General features: G+C 47.8%; 1 protein-coding gene across 6 annotated transcripts in view; it reads left to right on the top strand.

Moving 5' to 3' along the window:
- Positions 1-16,492, top strand: part of DPYSL5 (dihydropyrimidinase like 5) — a 531,970-nt gene that overhangs the window by 429,684 nt on the left and 85,794 nt on the right. For all 6 annotated transcript variants that reach the window (XM_069605551.1, XM_069605549.1, XM_069605550.1 and 3 more), the window contains one exon: positions 14,304-14,460. In XM_069605551.1, the coding sequence (XP_069461652.1) occupies positions 14,304-14,460 (157 nt within the window). The remainder of the gene's footprint in view (positions 1-14,303; positions 14,461-16,492) is intronic.

Raw genomic sequence — 16,492 nt, 5'->3', positions numbered from 1 at the left:
TGTGCTTTGCATCATGACATAGAGACATATACTCTGCTATTGGCGAATTATCTATCCCATTAGATAACATTGGGGGCTTAGAAAGGTGTGTGGCAACTGGGTACCATGGCATGAAAGGGTGGGCGTAGGAAGCTATGCACTGTTGGGTGAAAAACAGAGTTTTGCAAGATGTGAGCCAGCTATATGCATCGCAGATAAAGATGTGTTACATTTTCACTGTGGGTCGGCTGTGTCATTAGTAAGGTTTGTGCCAGCTGTATAGCATGAGAGAAAGTGCTGAATGGGGCTATTGCTTAATTAGCACCCCAGAAAGGGAGGGGGCCGGGATCCTCCTAGCAAACAAGAAGCTCCGAATGGGGGCTTTACCTCACGCTAAAGCCTCCATTCTCAGCCCCCTGAGCAGCTGGAGGCTGTTTTCTCTGCCGGGCAACAGGTAAGTGAGCCTCCCCCGCACCAGCTCCCCAGATTCCATCTCCCGTGCCCATTAACCCCTAACCCCTGCCCACTTGCTGCAACAATGGCCGCGATAGAAAGTGAGAATTGATTTCTACTTCACACTTGACCATGGCAGCCATCTTGTTTTGTAGTTTTTTTAAAGTTGGGAAACAGCAATCGTTATTAGTACCCTGGTAAGCATGCGGGGATGCTATAGCCATAAACCTCTCTGGGTGGTGTAATTACTGGGTATGGTAATGCCCCAGGGCTCACATTAATGCCCTCGCTTTGCTCGGGCCTATAACTCGGCCCTTGGGCCTTCCTTGACCCTGTAATGCCTGTGCCAATTGGGGATTGTTGCTTATTATAACATTGGAATGTTGGCGTGCTATTGAAAAAATGGGTTAACAGGGGGAATTAACAATTGTTACAAGCCCTGCTCTTTATCTCCGAATATTCCACATCAATGCTCAACATCTCCCTTACAGAGCATTCCACCTTGGCAAGCCCCAGTACGAAATTGCAAGGACCTTCTTCAATTCTTTTTGTGTTGCTTTAATCCTGTTGCATGATTTTGTCGTGTTATATTATCAATCCCGCTTTGGACCCATAACTCAGGTGTGGGCAGATAACAGCTGTTACAGCCCTCCCCGTGGCCTGTAATGCCAAATATGTTTAACTATTCTCAAAAAGTCAAAAGCCATAAGATAAAGAGGTATACTTATTTACCTGTGCGCTAGCTGAACACCATGCGATAAAGAGATGTGCTTAGATGTAAGATGTAAGATGTGCTTAGTAAGCTTAGTAAGAGAAAATAGTGTAACAGCTGTGTACCATGAGATAAAGAGGTGTGGTTAATAAGCTTTAACCCAGTTGTGTATGCTTAGGTATAATGTTGTACATTGTAAGGTAAATAGCCAGAAGTATGTTTTGTAAGATGGGAGCCAGCTGTGTACTATGGTATAACACAGTGTTCTTTTTAAGCTGTGAGCCAGCTCAGTAAAATAAGTTAGTGTTGTGCTTTGTAAACTGTGAGCTTCCATTGTAAGATGTCAACGTAGGAATGGGCTGTGTATAATGACAGCTATCCATGTACTGTGAGATGTGGCAGTGTTACTCTTACTTCCTCTGCTCTACCTCTTTCACAATTTGTTGTGAACCGTGCTCCTGCAGCAGCCTATACCAGAAAAAAAAATCTACACTGTGAGAGCTGTAGCACTCTCCTGCATGACACCGACGGAGAAAACATGCAATGCTTTGATTCCTCCTCTTTATTCGGTGCATGGCAGCCATTGTGTCTTCCTTTAGTTCTTTAGGAAGCCTCTGTAAAACCTTCTGGCTATGTACCACATTTCCTCTTGTGGCATGCAACCGGATTTGGCCTCCTTCGTCAGAGTAAGGATAGTATTACAGGAATGCCCTGTCAACATCCTATTTTTGAGTTAAAAAAGAAATAATGTAATACTTTGCCTATGAAAAGCATGTGAATCTAAACAGATACAAGCTTCAGAAAGACTATTACTAAAAAGGTAATTTTTGTCATAAATATTTTGCCCACGGTCTATTTGGGTCTCACCTAGCTGGCACAAACATAACAGGAGTCACACATATCTTAAGGTAGCTAGTCTGCATTTCGTTGTTCAGTAAAATGTTATGCACCTTCTGTATGTTGGAAACCATTGTTTCCCGTAACACTGATGAGGATTTGCAGTAGCACAAGGTGGGCTTGCTCACAGTCAAGTCTTTGATCACCCGTAACCTCTGGCATTCAAACCTCTTTCTTCTTCTTCCCATATTTTGCAAGTCTGTAAACAAGACAGCCCTACAGACACATGGCATTCCCTATCTACAGAACAGGAAAGTCTGAACAGGAAAGTCTGGCCAAAGGGTAATTCTGTAGTCGCTGCTTCTGTGGATTACTCTAAGAAAACTGTCCATCTCCCTGCAGGTGTCGCAAACCGAGCCTCAGATTTCATTAAGAACTAATACAGTGCCAGTAGGAGGCAGGATCAGAGAGTTTTTCTAACACCGGCAAGAGATTACCAACAACAGGCGGGTCTCAATTATTGCAACAAGGGCTACTCTCTGAAGGTTCCCCATGTGTACTCCTTTTCACCTCCTTGTTATCAAGAGGTGACTCCAGAATTGCTTTTGGAGATTCAAAAACTGTTGTTGTTCGAGGCATGGAGGTCTTTCTGGGATATCAAAGCGGCCAGGGATTTTACCCCCACTTGCGCCCAATTAGGGAGCTCAGAATGTGGGCTTTACCTCATGGTATTGACCCACACTCTAAGCAACCTGATGTGCAGGTTCGCCCCGTCTTACCTCCCAAGCTCCTTCCTCTGCTCTCCCCCGACCCCATGTCACATTTCCCGCATAACCTTGCCAAACACTCCCCTGGTTCCATCAACGACCCTCCTCTTCTCCATCCTTTACCTAAAATGTTCCTCTACTGGTTGTCAAACTTGCCCACACTGACTAGGAGCACATCTCTTCTGCATTTCCATAGCAGACAGCTTGATCTGTTATTTATTTAACTGGTGAAGCAGCTACTGGCCCTTTTACAACTTTAAAAACGCTAATGGCACCCCGGAAAGCATACATGGGTGCTACTAGCTATAAACCTGTTACTGGGGGCATGAGTACTACGTAATTGCACCAGGCCCCATATTAAGGCCCAAGCAGTGTGGGCCCTGGGCCATTACCAGGCGGTACATTGTCCACCTCTGGGGATATTGCTTAATTATAACATCAGAATACTGACAGGCCTTTGCAAACAATGGGTCAGCAGAAGGCCTTCGCCACTGTTCCAAGGCCTGCTGCATTTCTCCCAACATTCTGCATCACTGCTCAGTGTCTCCCTTAGACACCATTCCATCTCAACAATGTCCACTGCAAGTTTCCACTGACCTCCAACTGTTTTTTTTTCATTTTAGCCTGTTTTGTGATTTTGCCATATTCTAATGGCGGCATCACCTGGGCGTGTTATCGTCCCTTGCCCTCATTATGTGCTCCTGGCTTTGCCTAGGGTATAGCGTTCCTTCATCAACCGGTGTAATTTCGATGCCCCTTCCACCCCCCCAGTACATTTTACGGAAAAAACTATATAGGGGGGGTTTGGAAACGTATATATAATGGGTAGGGGGGTCAGGAAAAGGTTAAATAAACAATAGGGGATGGGGATGGGGTGCCTGGGGGGGGAACCCCCCCAAAATAAAAATAAATCAATGTCGATGAGTTTTTTCGGTAAAAAATGCTCTGAAAAAAAACCCATTGAAATGACACATGTCGATGAAATGACATAGAACCTTGCCTAAGGTACACAACCCAAGTGAGGGCCGATAATACTTGTTACAACCACACCCCAGATTGCAATGACACATTTGGTTCACTTTTCAACAAAAAAAGTCAAAAGCTACCCGGCCCATTTTGGATATGGGATGTCTAAATCTTTCCTCTGTTGGATGTCTTTCACGTGATGAAGATCCATTCCATCCAGGGATTTCGGCAGAGAGAATACTGGCACATTGATTTCAAGGACACTTACCTTCACATCCCCCATACCGCAGGAGCATTGAGCACTTACCTTAGATTTACTAGAGGGAACAACTCTTGCAGTGCATTTGGTCCCAGTGTAGGGTGTTGCTAGGTCTGGAAAAGATCCGGGACTACGCTAATGTTGGGCGTGCCGGGATTCGGGCTAGCTCGCCTTTTGGTTGTAGCCCATGAGCTTCCATCCGCAGCAACAACTAAAAAACCTGGGGCTATAGCCCCCCTCCCTAGCAATGCCTTTTGGCCGGAGCAATGCCTGGAGAGTACCTGGGACAGATCCTCAGTGAGGGTGCTGCAGTAGCTCAGGATTCAGGGAACACATGCCTTTGCGGACTGTGTTCTTGATATTTCATTGGGGCTGGCGTCTCCGCTTCCAGAGAGGACTTCCGCAATCCATTAAATAACCCTGCTGGTTTCTTGTGTGGATGTTGTCCTTTTTGCAAGGCCCGGAATGGGAGAGATTGTGTTTCTGGGGCGTGGGGTCAAATGACCACTTCTTGTGACGATCAGAGGTCAAGGGTCGTGTGATGTCACTTCCGCTACCCCTGGCATTTTGGTGAAATGACGTCCCTGATTTCTTTTTTCAAATTGTTCCTTTTCGGACTTGGTCTTCTCATGTGTCACTACCAAAGGACATCTCATATTTCAGCAGAGGAGCTCACATGTGACAATCTTAGAACCCTTGCTGACCCCCAGTAAAGGGACAGGAGTAGTTTCCAGTGTTTACACTTTGGGTCTTTTTAGAGAGAGCTTCAAACCCTCTCAGGTGGGGAGGAGTGCATTCATGGTGGGTCTGTGACGGTCCCCTGCCAAGCGCCAGGGGCAGGTGACCAAAGGTGCTCTGCATAACCCCCACCCCGGCCCCATCAAACAATTAAATGACTCAGTGAGGCACCCACCACACCAAAATTACCACCTTAGTGGTCTCTAGAGCCAGGCTTGGGAATCCATCACAGTACTTACAAAGGCTGAAGGGTCAATGGCGGGAGGAAGGAAGAAGAGGGGGATGTTGCTGTTGCATGCAGTAATGCCTCTGCATGCTGGTGGCAAAACACCAGCGTGCAGAAGGCCGGAGAAAGCACATCAGCACGCAGAACCCCTGCCACGGGGCCTGCAGACTGGGAAGACGAGGCATGGCAGGTGGTGGAGCTGGGGTCAAAAAACGCTTGGTTTCTGTGGGGTTACTTATACTCCCCTGCTCCTTTGTTGTCCCTTTGGGAGCCGGGCTTCCCCTGGCCCCCCTGTTGCTTTTGCTTCACACCTTTCCCTGTTGTGTTGCTTGTTTCCTGGCAGCACCATGGGTGGGGCGCCGCCTGGCTGCCCCTCCCCTTGCTTTTTGCGCCATTTCGTCCCCCACCCTGCGCCTAACCCCCCAGGCCCTCCATCGTGCCGTACTTTGTACGGTACGGGGCCTGGGGCAGATACGTGGGTGGCGGGGCAGGGTTACTAGAAGGGAATTAGAGGGCAGGGGAGCGAGCGGGACGCAGGGTCAGAGCGTGTCAGTTGAGGCCAGAAAATGAGGGGCGCCGGAGGGGCCGTCTGAAAGCAAAAAGAGCAACCAGGCTCAAGAAATAGAACACAAGGGGAAAAGGAACATATACAATAAGTATGCCCACCTTCATCGCCCCCCAAGTAGTCCTCCGCAAGATGTCACTGAGATGCCTTGTCCCACAGGATACAGACCCAACTTACATAACTCTGACTTCTAAGAAGTCCTCTTCTCTTAGGAACACTAACTCCCGTGCAGTTATGAGGAGTTCAGTGTAGCTTTTTATCTGGATTAATCCTATGAAGTCAGGCGAGGGAATATGCAGAACGGTACGGAAAAGTCACGTGACATTGCTCACGTGAACGACAGCCTGCGTGATTGCCCTCCGAGGCAGGCTGCTGGGACCTTGCCAGGCTGCGGACCTGCTCTGGTGGATGCAGAAAGGCGCCAGGAATTACTAAGCAGGCTTTGCGCAGCTGCTGGCAAATGCAGCCACGCGCCACCTGGGTCCAAGATGGCTTCCGGGCTCGCGTTAGGGTGAACAGATTTCAAAAGTAAAAAACCGGGGCAGGGCAAATAACATAAAAGTAGGACTATCTCTTGAAAGTGTCTTTCAAGCCATTACACTTCAGTAGCGTTGGGATGAGAATGGGGTTAACGTGTTAATGTTCAAAGGAACACATAATTAATTTATCTCAAACTAACACTATCTTTACTTGTAAAATGCAACATTTCTTCCGTGTGCGAGATTGTGCATTCCTGCCTGCCAGCTATGAAGACCTACTATAAACTGGGACCACTGCAGTTTCCAATGGAAACATAATCCTGAGAAAGGGGGACAGAGCACCAAATACCAGGACAGTTCCGGCAAAATCGGGACGTCTGGTCATCCTAGCTCACGTGAGCCCTGCTTTCAAAGTAAACACATGTGGAAAATGTAGAGCCCTTCAACACGAGCACAAAGTCCAGTGCTCAATCACGAACCGCCTCACCTGCAGTTCTCTAAGCCCCTAAACGGTCCCCGACTTAAAAAAGGGGCGAGGGAGAAATTAGCGACATGCGGCTCAGGAGGTGAAAGAAGGGCAGTGCATGGTAGAGTAGCAAATAGTGTGTCCTGCTCGGGAGCACTAGAGCAGTATTCCAAAGTGCTGGGGGCACCCAGCAGGACAGCAGGGGAAACGCCCTGCTTGGATCGGGATCACCCAATCCTGCTGGTGGGCTGGCATTTCCCAGCAACAGTCCCTGTCTCGGTGGGCTCACAGGCCAGGGCAAACACCGATGCAGAGTTGCCATGCAGGGGCTCTGCATTATTGGACGTGGAGGCATGTGGCAAGATTTGCCGTTCAGGGGCTCGGCCTGTTACAGGGGCAGCGTTGCCTCGCAGGGGCACTGCCATAGTGAAGGACCCTGCAAGGCAGGCCCTCTGCCTACAAGGCGGCTACCGCAGCGCTGCAATGATGCCCAGCAGGCAGGAGTCTGGTGGAATGACTGGCGAGCGTGAAGCCGTTCGTCTCTTTTATTGACTTGGTCACATGGTGCACAGACATGTGACACCGCACAAGCCCTTAGCAGGGACTCGTTATTTCTTAAAGTGGCACAACACTACAGAAAAGAGGAAAGGGCTAGAGAGGAGGGTGTGGAGGTGGAGTCAAAGGACACAAGCAGTTTGGAGGAGGGCAGACCATCATAAGATAGAGGTGAAGAGGATCAGTAGTGGGGAGGAGGAAGGAGGACCACCATTAAAGAGAGGAGACGAGGAGGTGAAGAGGATCAGTTGGGAGGAGGAAAGAGGATCAGTGGAGAGAGGATGGGAGATGTTGATGGAGGTGGAGAGGAGAGAACATAAGAGGAAGGAGAAGACAAGGGGGAGTCCAGAGAAAGAGTCAGGGGGAAGAGGAGGAAAAGAGCCGAGCTTTGTGGGGCATTGAGGAAAGGAGGTGGGAAAGAAAGTGAGAAGAGATGGTGGGCTAGGTCACTGAGGAGAGTAGAAATAAATAAAAGGATGTGGAAATGATGGAGGTATACAGTTTGGCCGTGGCACAATTGTTCGTGGCCAAATTAACTGTGGTCAATTCGGGGGCAAAGCCAATTTTGCCGCGGCCAAATCCGCAGAATCTCAAATCCATACACCCCCCCACTTGCCCCCTGCTTACCTTTATCGTCGTCCGCTTTGTTTCTGACCCTGCGGCATTAGATCTGTCCCTCCTACGTGGGTCGAATCCGACGCCGCAGGGTCCGCTTTTCATTTCATTTTTTTCCTGTCCCCCGCCTCCAGATCTCCGGAAGCGGGGACTCCCCTGCTACCCCCAAAGGCCATCACTACCAAACATGGGGAGCGGAGGACACGCCCGAAACACCCGCTCCCCATGTTTGGTAGTGATTACCCAAATTGGTTGTTTCCAAACGATCAAAGGGTACTGGCCAAATTCAGACAGATTTACCATACGGTCAATTGGAAACTACCAATTTGGTTAATACCGAAATGTCAGAGAGGAGATCAAGGAGAGTGACAATAAACATAATACCCACGACATTAGGGAAAAAGCAGTTATTACGGCTTTTAGAGCAAATCATGTATTCACTGGGGAGAGTACACATTTTTCACCAGTAAATTGTGCTGAGAGGAGGAGCTGCCCTTGCTGTGAGAGTGATAGGAATGATTAGCTGCACTTACTATTTTTCTGTCCTACTTAAGCAAAGCTAAGGAAAGATTTCATAATTCCAGTATTAAGAGCGTCCAAGCTTAAACACAATCAACTAGTACTTATGTTTTTACTGTGAGTCCCGGACCTGCTGACAGCCCACAATGTATATTTATACATTGAACGGTCCCTCATGCTACGTAGGAAATTTTCATGTTTTGATAAATGATTTTATATTTAGGAATTTATATTTCCGAATAAAGATTTTATCTCTCTCTCATTAGGAAGGCTCCTAGCTTGGCTTCTTGGCTCCTAGCTTGGTAGGGCAGTAATGCCCAGGAAAGTCTATGTCAGCCTGTCAGGGAGTTAAGCCTAACTACCCCAGGGCCCACCACTATCCTTAAATGGATCTGAAAGAGTCTGATGCCTGGCCCCCGTCTAGACGATCTAAAGCAGCGGGCAGTTCTGTCCGTTGCACCTAGACCTGGAGTCTAGGTGCAACGGCCTGACATCCATTAAAGTCAATCTATATGGTAAATAAGGGTGCACTGGTCCGTGTAATCTTATCTTCCATAAAGTAAATAATTATACATCTACTAGTTTCAAACGTATTCCGGTGCCCCGGGCTCACCCTTGCTACAAAGGGAAAAATATACTTCACTACAATTCATCAGTACCTCTGATGAAATACCGGTCACTCCTCTCGAGGTATCACAACAACCTCTTCCTTTCGTGTCAAAAGATATATATACTTTATTTTTATCCAAAATACTTGATATAACACGTTCATATGAGGATTCACACTCCTCTGCACAATTTACAAAACATTTTTAAAAAAGCAAGAAAACAAATTCATTATTTCCCTTGTTTTAAAGGGATCTGTATTACTCTTCTTAAAGGGATTAAAGAGCAGAAAGCAAAAACAAGTTATGAGTATTCAGGCGGTGGCAAACCAGACCACGGCAAAGAGTTGGAAGAGTAACATTGGTGAAAGGAACAAGTTTAAGTGTTCAAGGAAATAAATGGACAATTGTTAATGGAAAGGAGATAAGAATGGGTATCGGTTGCGTGACCTGTGATGGGTGGACCATCTGGTCCGACAACTGCGCCTAGACTGAGTGACCTTTGTGAAGAAAGCCAATGAAAGTATTTCTGCAGAAGCTCGTGTTGTGCAACGGCTGCTTAGATAAGTTTGAAGTCAAGAAACAGACTTGTTTTGTGAACCAGTGGAGAGTGCTACTGACCAATGAGTTGGGAAGTGTCCCAAGGAACTATATTGTTTTGCAAAACTGGAAAACCTGAACTCTTGGGCAAAGGAACCTCAGTCTTTCGTGAACATGGGGAAGGAAGAGCTAAGCATAAACCAAATGCCAGAAGAGACTCTGCACCAGAGACACAGCCATGATTGTCTAACAAGTGGGGCCTGAAGCTAATGTAGTTGGACCCACAGCAGTGGCCTAACATCTGTAAGTGCCCAGTACACAGTGCTGCTGAGTGGGCATTTAGAGATTTTGGGTGGGCCTTGCCCACTCAGGCCTTACCCTGTCTACACCTCTATTCTGCACTTCCTTTTGCATTTTTGAACACTTTTCATTTTGAAGTGGACATCCCTACACATTGTATGCAATTAGTTGAGAGGGCAAGTATAGGTTTTGGACACAGAAAGTTGTTTTACTTTGGACTTCCTGGCGCAGACTATCCTTAGCTTTCTTCAGTAGGGAAATCCCACCTTAGCATAGGGCAAGTTAGGCCTTACTCCATCCTGACCTTTCGTTTGAATTAACCTTTGAATATAATTTAGAATCTGTTGTCTGTGTCTTGCTTCAGGATGCCTTCACAGTACCCGTAGGACTCTGTGCATTTCCCTGGGACTACCGGGGGACCCTTGCGCATTCGCATCTCTCTTTCTACTGTCTTGACTTCTCTGGGGCAGGTCTCTAGAACATCATGGAGAGATGATCCGTTAGCGTTTGTCACCCTCCAGCTCTCACCTGTCGTTGATAGGCCGGGTGGTTTGGTTTCTTGTAGTGGGTTTTACACATGAGGCTGGCCCTGAAGTGGGAGGGAAGCTTGGGGGACCCTCCGTATCATGGAGCGTGTGGCGGTTCCCAGCCCCAAGGTCACCCTAGGTCCATTCCCCGTCTCCAATATGTGAGTTTGTTGTAGTGGATAATAGCGATGCATCCCTCCTACTTCAGGCACCTCCATAGAGGGTGTGTAGTACAGGGTGCAGGGCTGCAAGAGAGGAGTGGGTACTGGGAATTATGGCCAAAGTCCAGCTATATGTATTAAAAGTGTCTTTGAAAACCCCCATAAATGAAGCTACCAATGTCACATCTCTGACGTCTCTAAGAAGTCAAACTATCAGCTGCACCTCCTCAGAGGTATTCTTCTTTTTCTCACTTTCCCCCAGAAGCTCACTGTCTCCAGAGCTCTGGTCCTCTCTAGGCTGGACTATTGCAACAGCCTCTTCCTCAATCTACCTGCCTCTACTCTCGGTCCTTTACAACTCATCCAGAACAAGACTGCGAGACTTGTCCTTGGCTTCAAGCCCAGGGATCAAATCTCTCCAGGACTGAAATCCCTCCATTGGCACCCAGTGGCTGCAGGGATCAAGTTTAAGACCCTCTGCATTGTCTACCAGGCTCTCTGGGGCCTGGGTCTGCAATATCTCCAACTCTCCTAAATATCTTCCTACTCGAGCTCTTCGCTCCTCAACCTCCAACTCTTTGAGGGTTAGTCGCTTCTCCAAGCAGAGAGTTGGGGGCAGGTCTCATTCTTCGGCTCGGGCCTCCCTCTGGAACAGCCTCCCTGCCTCTCTGAAACTTGATCAGAACCATCTCTGGTTCCAGAAGCACCGCAGAACCTTTGTCTTTGCTTCCGCCCTCTCTCTTCCTCTCCCCTGCTGAGGCACCTGACTGATCCACACACTGGTCACCTGACCACCCTCTGAATTCGGACCCAGGTCCCTGCCTGTCTAGTTGCAACTGCACTGCCTCTTGGCACCCCCTGCTCTTGTGTTCTGTATCTGTAGCCCTACAGCCTCCTCTCTTGCACTTATTAGCCAACCGTTGGATGCACTTCCGAGCTACCGCACTTGCCACTGTTGGCTGCACTCTGCTGTTTACATTGTCTCGCACTCTCCATCCCCCCAGCACTTCTCCCCTCCCTCTTCCCTTGCACTTGCACGATCTGAATGTCACAAGGCTTAGTAAGATCGCTGTTTTTGTCCTCCCTCTGTTTCCCCCTCTTGTCTTGTCGTTGCGCCTTGAAACACTTGTGTATAGGCGTGTTATAAATGCCATATCATGTCATATCATACGAGAACCAAACATGGCAGTGAGTGGGGGTGGGGCGTTGGTGAAATTATTTACCTAGAATCACAATGATATCGACCAGTCAAGCTAGGAGTCACATTCTGGGCTCCCGAGTCCAGAATAGACAAAGTTACACTTGGTTGTATTGTTGCTTATATATACATTGTGACCCAATCATGCTTGTGTCATTTCCTTGTGCAAAGGTTGCAAACACTTGTGCACGAGCGCGACATAAATAAAATATCAATTCAATTCAATTCAAAGTGCAGTAGATTCTGCTAGCTACCAGGGCCAGTCTAAAGGCCTTGGAATGTCTCCCGGAAAGAGCCCTGCCGATGTTGCATCCAGCTCTTGGGCTGTTTCCGGGTCTTCCAATCATTCATGCACTCTGCAAAAGAGGCGGTGAGGTGTTGCTGCATGAATGCGCCACGTCTCTGTGTTACAGGCCTTTTAGCACATCCGTGTGGCAACCCTTCATCACATGTCTGCTGAATGCAACACAATGAGCAATCTAAGCTCCCAGCTTAGATCGGCACTGGAGGCCAACATTGAAACCCCTCAACATTGCATACTGACAGACTGGACCCTGGCAAGCCCTGGCAAACCCTGGCACATTATGAACATGCATGCTGGTGGTGAGGGCCCCACCCGGTGCGCTCCCTTGCGTACCTGTGTTGTTTGGATTTGTAAAATGTTAGCTGCCACCTCGCAGGCTCCTTAGAGCGCTTTTGGTGGGGGACACACAGAGTGGGCGAGAAGCCAACAAGGTCTTGGAGAATTGGGAGTGTGCCCTTACCAGGCTGGAAGTCACAGTCTGATACGCGCCATATGTGCACCAGTCCCTCCATGCTGAACTGTGTGGTTATTCAGCAGAATAGATTTTCACAGAACAGGCATTTTAACTGGACATTTTCAGATAGCTCTAGGCTCAGAAAGAGGCTGTGAGTGTGCAATGGATGTTATAATGTGGACGAGTCACACACTCTATGCTGACATGATGTTATAATGTGTGAGATTCACGCACACTATGCTGACATGATGTGAGAAAGTGGAAGAGTCACATACACTATGTTGACATGATGTTATAATGTGGGAGAGTCACGCACACTATGCTGACATGATGTGAGAAAGTGGAAGAGCCACACCCACTATGCTGACATGATGTGAGAAAGTGGAAGCGTCACAGACACTATGCTGACACAATGTTATAATGTGGGAGTTTCACGCACACTATGCTGACATGATGTTATAATGTGGGAGGCTAACATGATGTCAGAAAGTGGAAGAGTCACACACTATGCTGACATGATGTGAGAAAGTGGAAGAGTCACACACACTATGCTGACATGATGTGATAATGTTGAAGAGTCACACACACTATGCTAACATGATGTGATAATGTGGGAGAGTCACGCACACTATGCTAACATGATGTTTTAATTTGGGAGAGTCACACACACTATGCTAACATGGTGTGATAATGTGGGAGAGTCACACACACTATGTTGACATGATGTTATAATGTGGAAGAGTCACACACGCTATGCTAACATGATGTTATAATGTAGAAGAGTCACGCACACTATGCTAACATGGTGTGATGATGTTGGAGAGTCACATACACTATGTTTACGTTGTGTTATAATGTCGGAGAGTCACGCACACTATGCTGATATGATGTGAGAAAGTGGAAGAGTCACACACACTATGCTGACATGATGTTGCAATGTGTGAGAGTCACGCACACTATGCTGACATGATGTTATAATGTGGGACGCTAATATGATGTGAGAAAGTGGAAGAGTCATACACACTATGCTGACATGATGTTATAATGGGGAAGAGTCACACACACTATGCTGACATGATGTGATAATGGGGTAGAGTCACGCACACTAGGCTAACATGATGTTATAATGTGGGAGAGTCACGCACTATGCTGACATGAAGTGAGAAAGTGGAAGCATCACAGACACTATGCTGACACAATGTTATAATGTGGGAGGTTCACGCACACTATGCTGACATGATGTTATAATGTGGGAGGCTAACATGATGTGAGAAAGTGGAAGAGTCACACACACTATGCTGACATGATGTGATAATGTTGAAGAGTCACACACACTATGCTAACATGATGTGATAATGTGGGAGAGTCACGCACACTATGCTAACATGATGTTTTAATTTGGGAGAGTCACACACACTATGCTAACATGGTGTGATAATGTGGGAGAGTCACACACACTATGTTGACATGATGTTATAATGTGGAAGAGTCACACACGCTATGCTAACATGATGTTATAATGTGGAAGAGTCACGCACACTATGCTAACATGGTGTGATGATGTTGGAGAGTCACATACACTATGTTTACGTTGTGTTATAATGTCGGAGAGTCACGCACACTATGCTGACATGATGTGAGAAAGTGGAAGAGTCACACACACTATGCTGACATGATATTGCAATGTGTGAGAGTCACGCACACTATGCTGACATGATGTTATAATGTGGGACGCTAACATGATGTGAGAAAGTGGAAGAGTCATACACACTATTCTGACATGATGTTATAATGGGGAAGAGTCACACACACTATGCTGACATGATGTGATAATATGGTAGAGTCACGCACACTAGGCTAACATGATGTTATACTGTTGGAGAGTCACGAACACTATGCTAACATGGTGTGATAATGTGGAAGAGTCATACACACTATGCAAATATGATGTCATAATGTGTGAGAATCACGCACATTATGTTAATGTTATGTTATAATGTGGGAGAGTCACACACACTATGCTGACATGATGTGATAATGTGGGAGAGTCAATGCTCTTGTGTCATTGCTGTTTTCAGGCAAGATAGTGTATGGAGAGACGACCACGGCACATGCCACGCTGAGTGGCATCCACTACTACCACCAGGAGTGGTCACACGCCGCAGCCTACGTCACCGTACCCCCGCTGCGGCTGGACTCCAACACGCCAACCTACCTCATGGGCCTGCTAGCCAAGTAAGGAGGGGCGCTGCTCTTTCTCTTTGTATGTACTTGTTGCCCCATGTGTGAGTCTCTCTACCATTGTGAGTGTTGTGTTTGGGTGAAAATGCTCGCTTTGGCTGTACCTGGATATGGCTGGGTGTTGTGTCCTGCCCCTTGTTGTTTGCTTGTGTGTGCGTGCCTTTGAAGCATTCCTACTCAATGTATTCATGAGTCTTGCGATTTACAGTAGGCATCTGAGTGCACACAAGACCAAGCTCTGGAGTATCTAAATGTTGCTTTTTTATTGCACTTGCACCAGAGAGGCTGCAAGGGACTTGCTGAGAAATGTAAACATTCTAGGAAGATAGGGAAGGGGTACTTCTTCTTCCGTCCTGTCCCCGGCTTAAATATCACAGGAGCTATGCATTTCCTTTGAAACCTTCTTCCTGGAGACAATAAAATGATTTTCAACACGAATTGCGTCTCCAAGTTCACATACTTGGAGAACCTTTTTGCTCAGCAAACGTTTGGAAAAGGTTAAAGCAAGTGCAACCGCCAAATTCTTCCCCCTACACCCGCTAGCTCAGCCAAGTCAGACATTTCCCTCCTGGCAAGGTGCCAGCCGGGTAAAATAAGAAACTTAGTTTCCACATCTGCTTGTGGGGTGCCACGCTGGATATTCTGGTGGAGGGCTCACAAGATCAGGACTAGTTCTGTCAGCGATCTTTGCATTAATCAGTCAGTGACCTGCCTTGGGCCTTCCCTCCTCCCTTGAATGTTGATACAAGGTCATTACATTTTCAAATGTGTTCAATCACTTCATAGTATATAACAGAAGTTGTCACCAGCTCCAAAGCCTTTCTGCTGGATATCCAAGACCCTCAGCACTGAGGACAAGAGACCATGGCGGAGCCTAGAAATTAAAAGGTTAAGCAAATCCTATGCCCGAGAAGTCTCACGTGTCGCTGCGTGTCCTCTTCACCCAATAGCGTTTCCTCCTCAGTTTGCCTTCTTCATGCATCAGAGGGGGATTTCACACTGCTGAGCTGTACTTTATTTGTTCTGGTCATTACAAATTTACCAGAAAGACCCCTCCCACCGGTGGATCCCTCTTTTCACCCCTTTTGGTTTCCAGTGTTCTTGTATGAGCCGAAAAGGTGGAAACACCCAAATAGTTCGAAAGAAAATGGTTGTATGGACCATTAGGCCGAATTTGGCCAGTACTTAAACATCGAAGCCCAACATACCGAACATGAGGAGCAGGGATTGTGGGGGTGGTAGGACTTTCATTCATTCATTGCCTGTTTTTTTTTTTGCGCACTTTTTCCAAAAATGTTTTGCTGAAAAAAATGGGGGGCATATAAGGGGTAGGTTGTGGTGGTGTATAGGGAATAAATAATGGGCGGGGATTTGGGGGGTGGATTCCCCCCAAATAAAAAAAGAAATTTGATGGATCTTTTTCGGCAAAACATTTTCATCAAAAAGTTGCGCTAGGACTGCGCATGCGCGAGCATCGCATGCGGACCTAAACTCTCTGGCTCCCGGCGGCCGCGGCAATTATCCTTTAAAAATACCCTCTCTTCTTTGATATCAGGTACCATACCTCCCCAAGACCGTTGGTGAATGCACCTGGGCTACGGTCGACGCACTACTGGGCCAAATCGGACCTGTGGGGCCCCAACGCCGACTAGGAAAACCATCGGCCGGCTGGCGGGCGCGCCGCGGCCCACGCAGCGCGACTGGAGACGGCTCCTCGCCCCTCCCCCTCCGGGGCAGGCCAAAGCAACACTCCCCCGGGAGCTCCGCAGTGATCGCCGGAGTGCCGCCGGAGGGGTGGACGTGAAGCGCTCCGACACCCCCCTCGCCTGGAGGCGGTCTCCCCTCCCCCCCCCCACCCATCAACGAGACAACATCACCCAGGGTCGAGCGGCGGAACACCGGGACGATCGAGTGCTGCGCTCCCTATCCAGAAGGCATCACGGCGACGGGGGCCGGGGCGCGACCGGACGGGGGTGTGTGCTAGCCCCAGGTCCCACCTCGCTTCCGCGCATCCCTTTGTGGTCCT

This window comes from Ambystoma mexicanum, chromosome 4p (genome assembly GCF_040938575.1).
Source record: "Ambystoma mexicanum isolate Mex_15411 chromosome 4p, UKY_AmexF1_1, whole genome shotgun sequence".
NCBI classification, from domain to species: domain Eukaryota; kingdom Metazoa; phylum Chordata; class Amphibia; order Caudata; family Ambystomatidae; genus Ambystoma; species Ambystoma mexicanum.
This window is presented reverse-complemented; position numbering and strand designations above follow the sequence as displayed.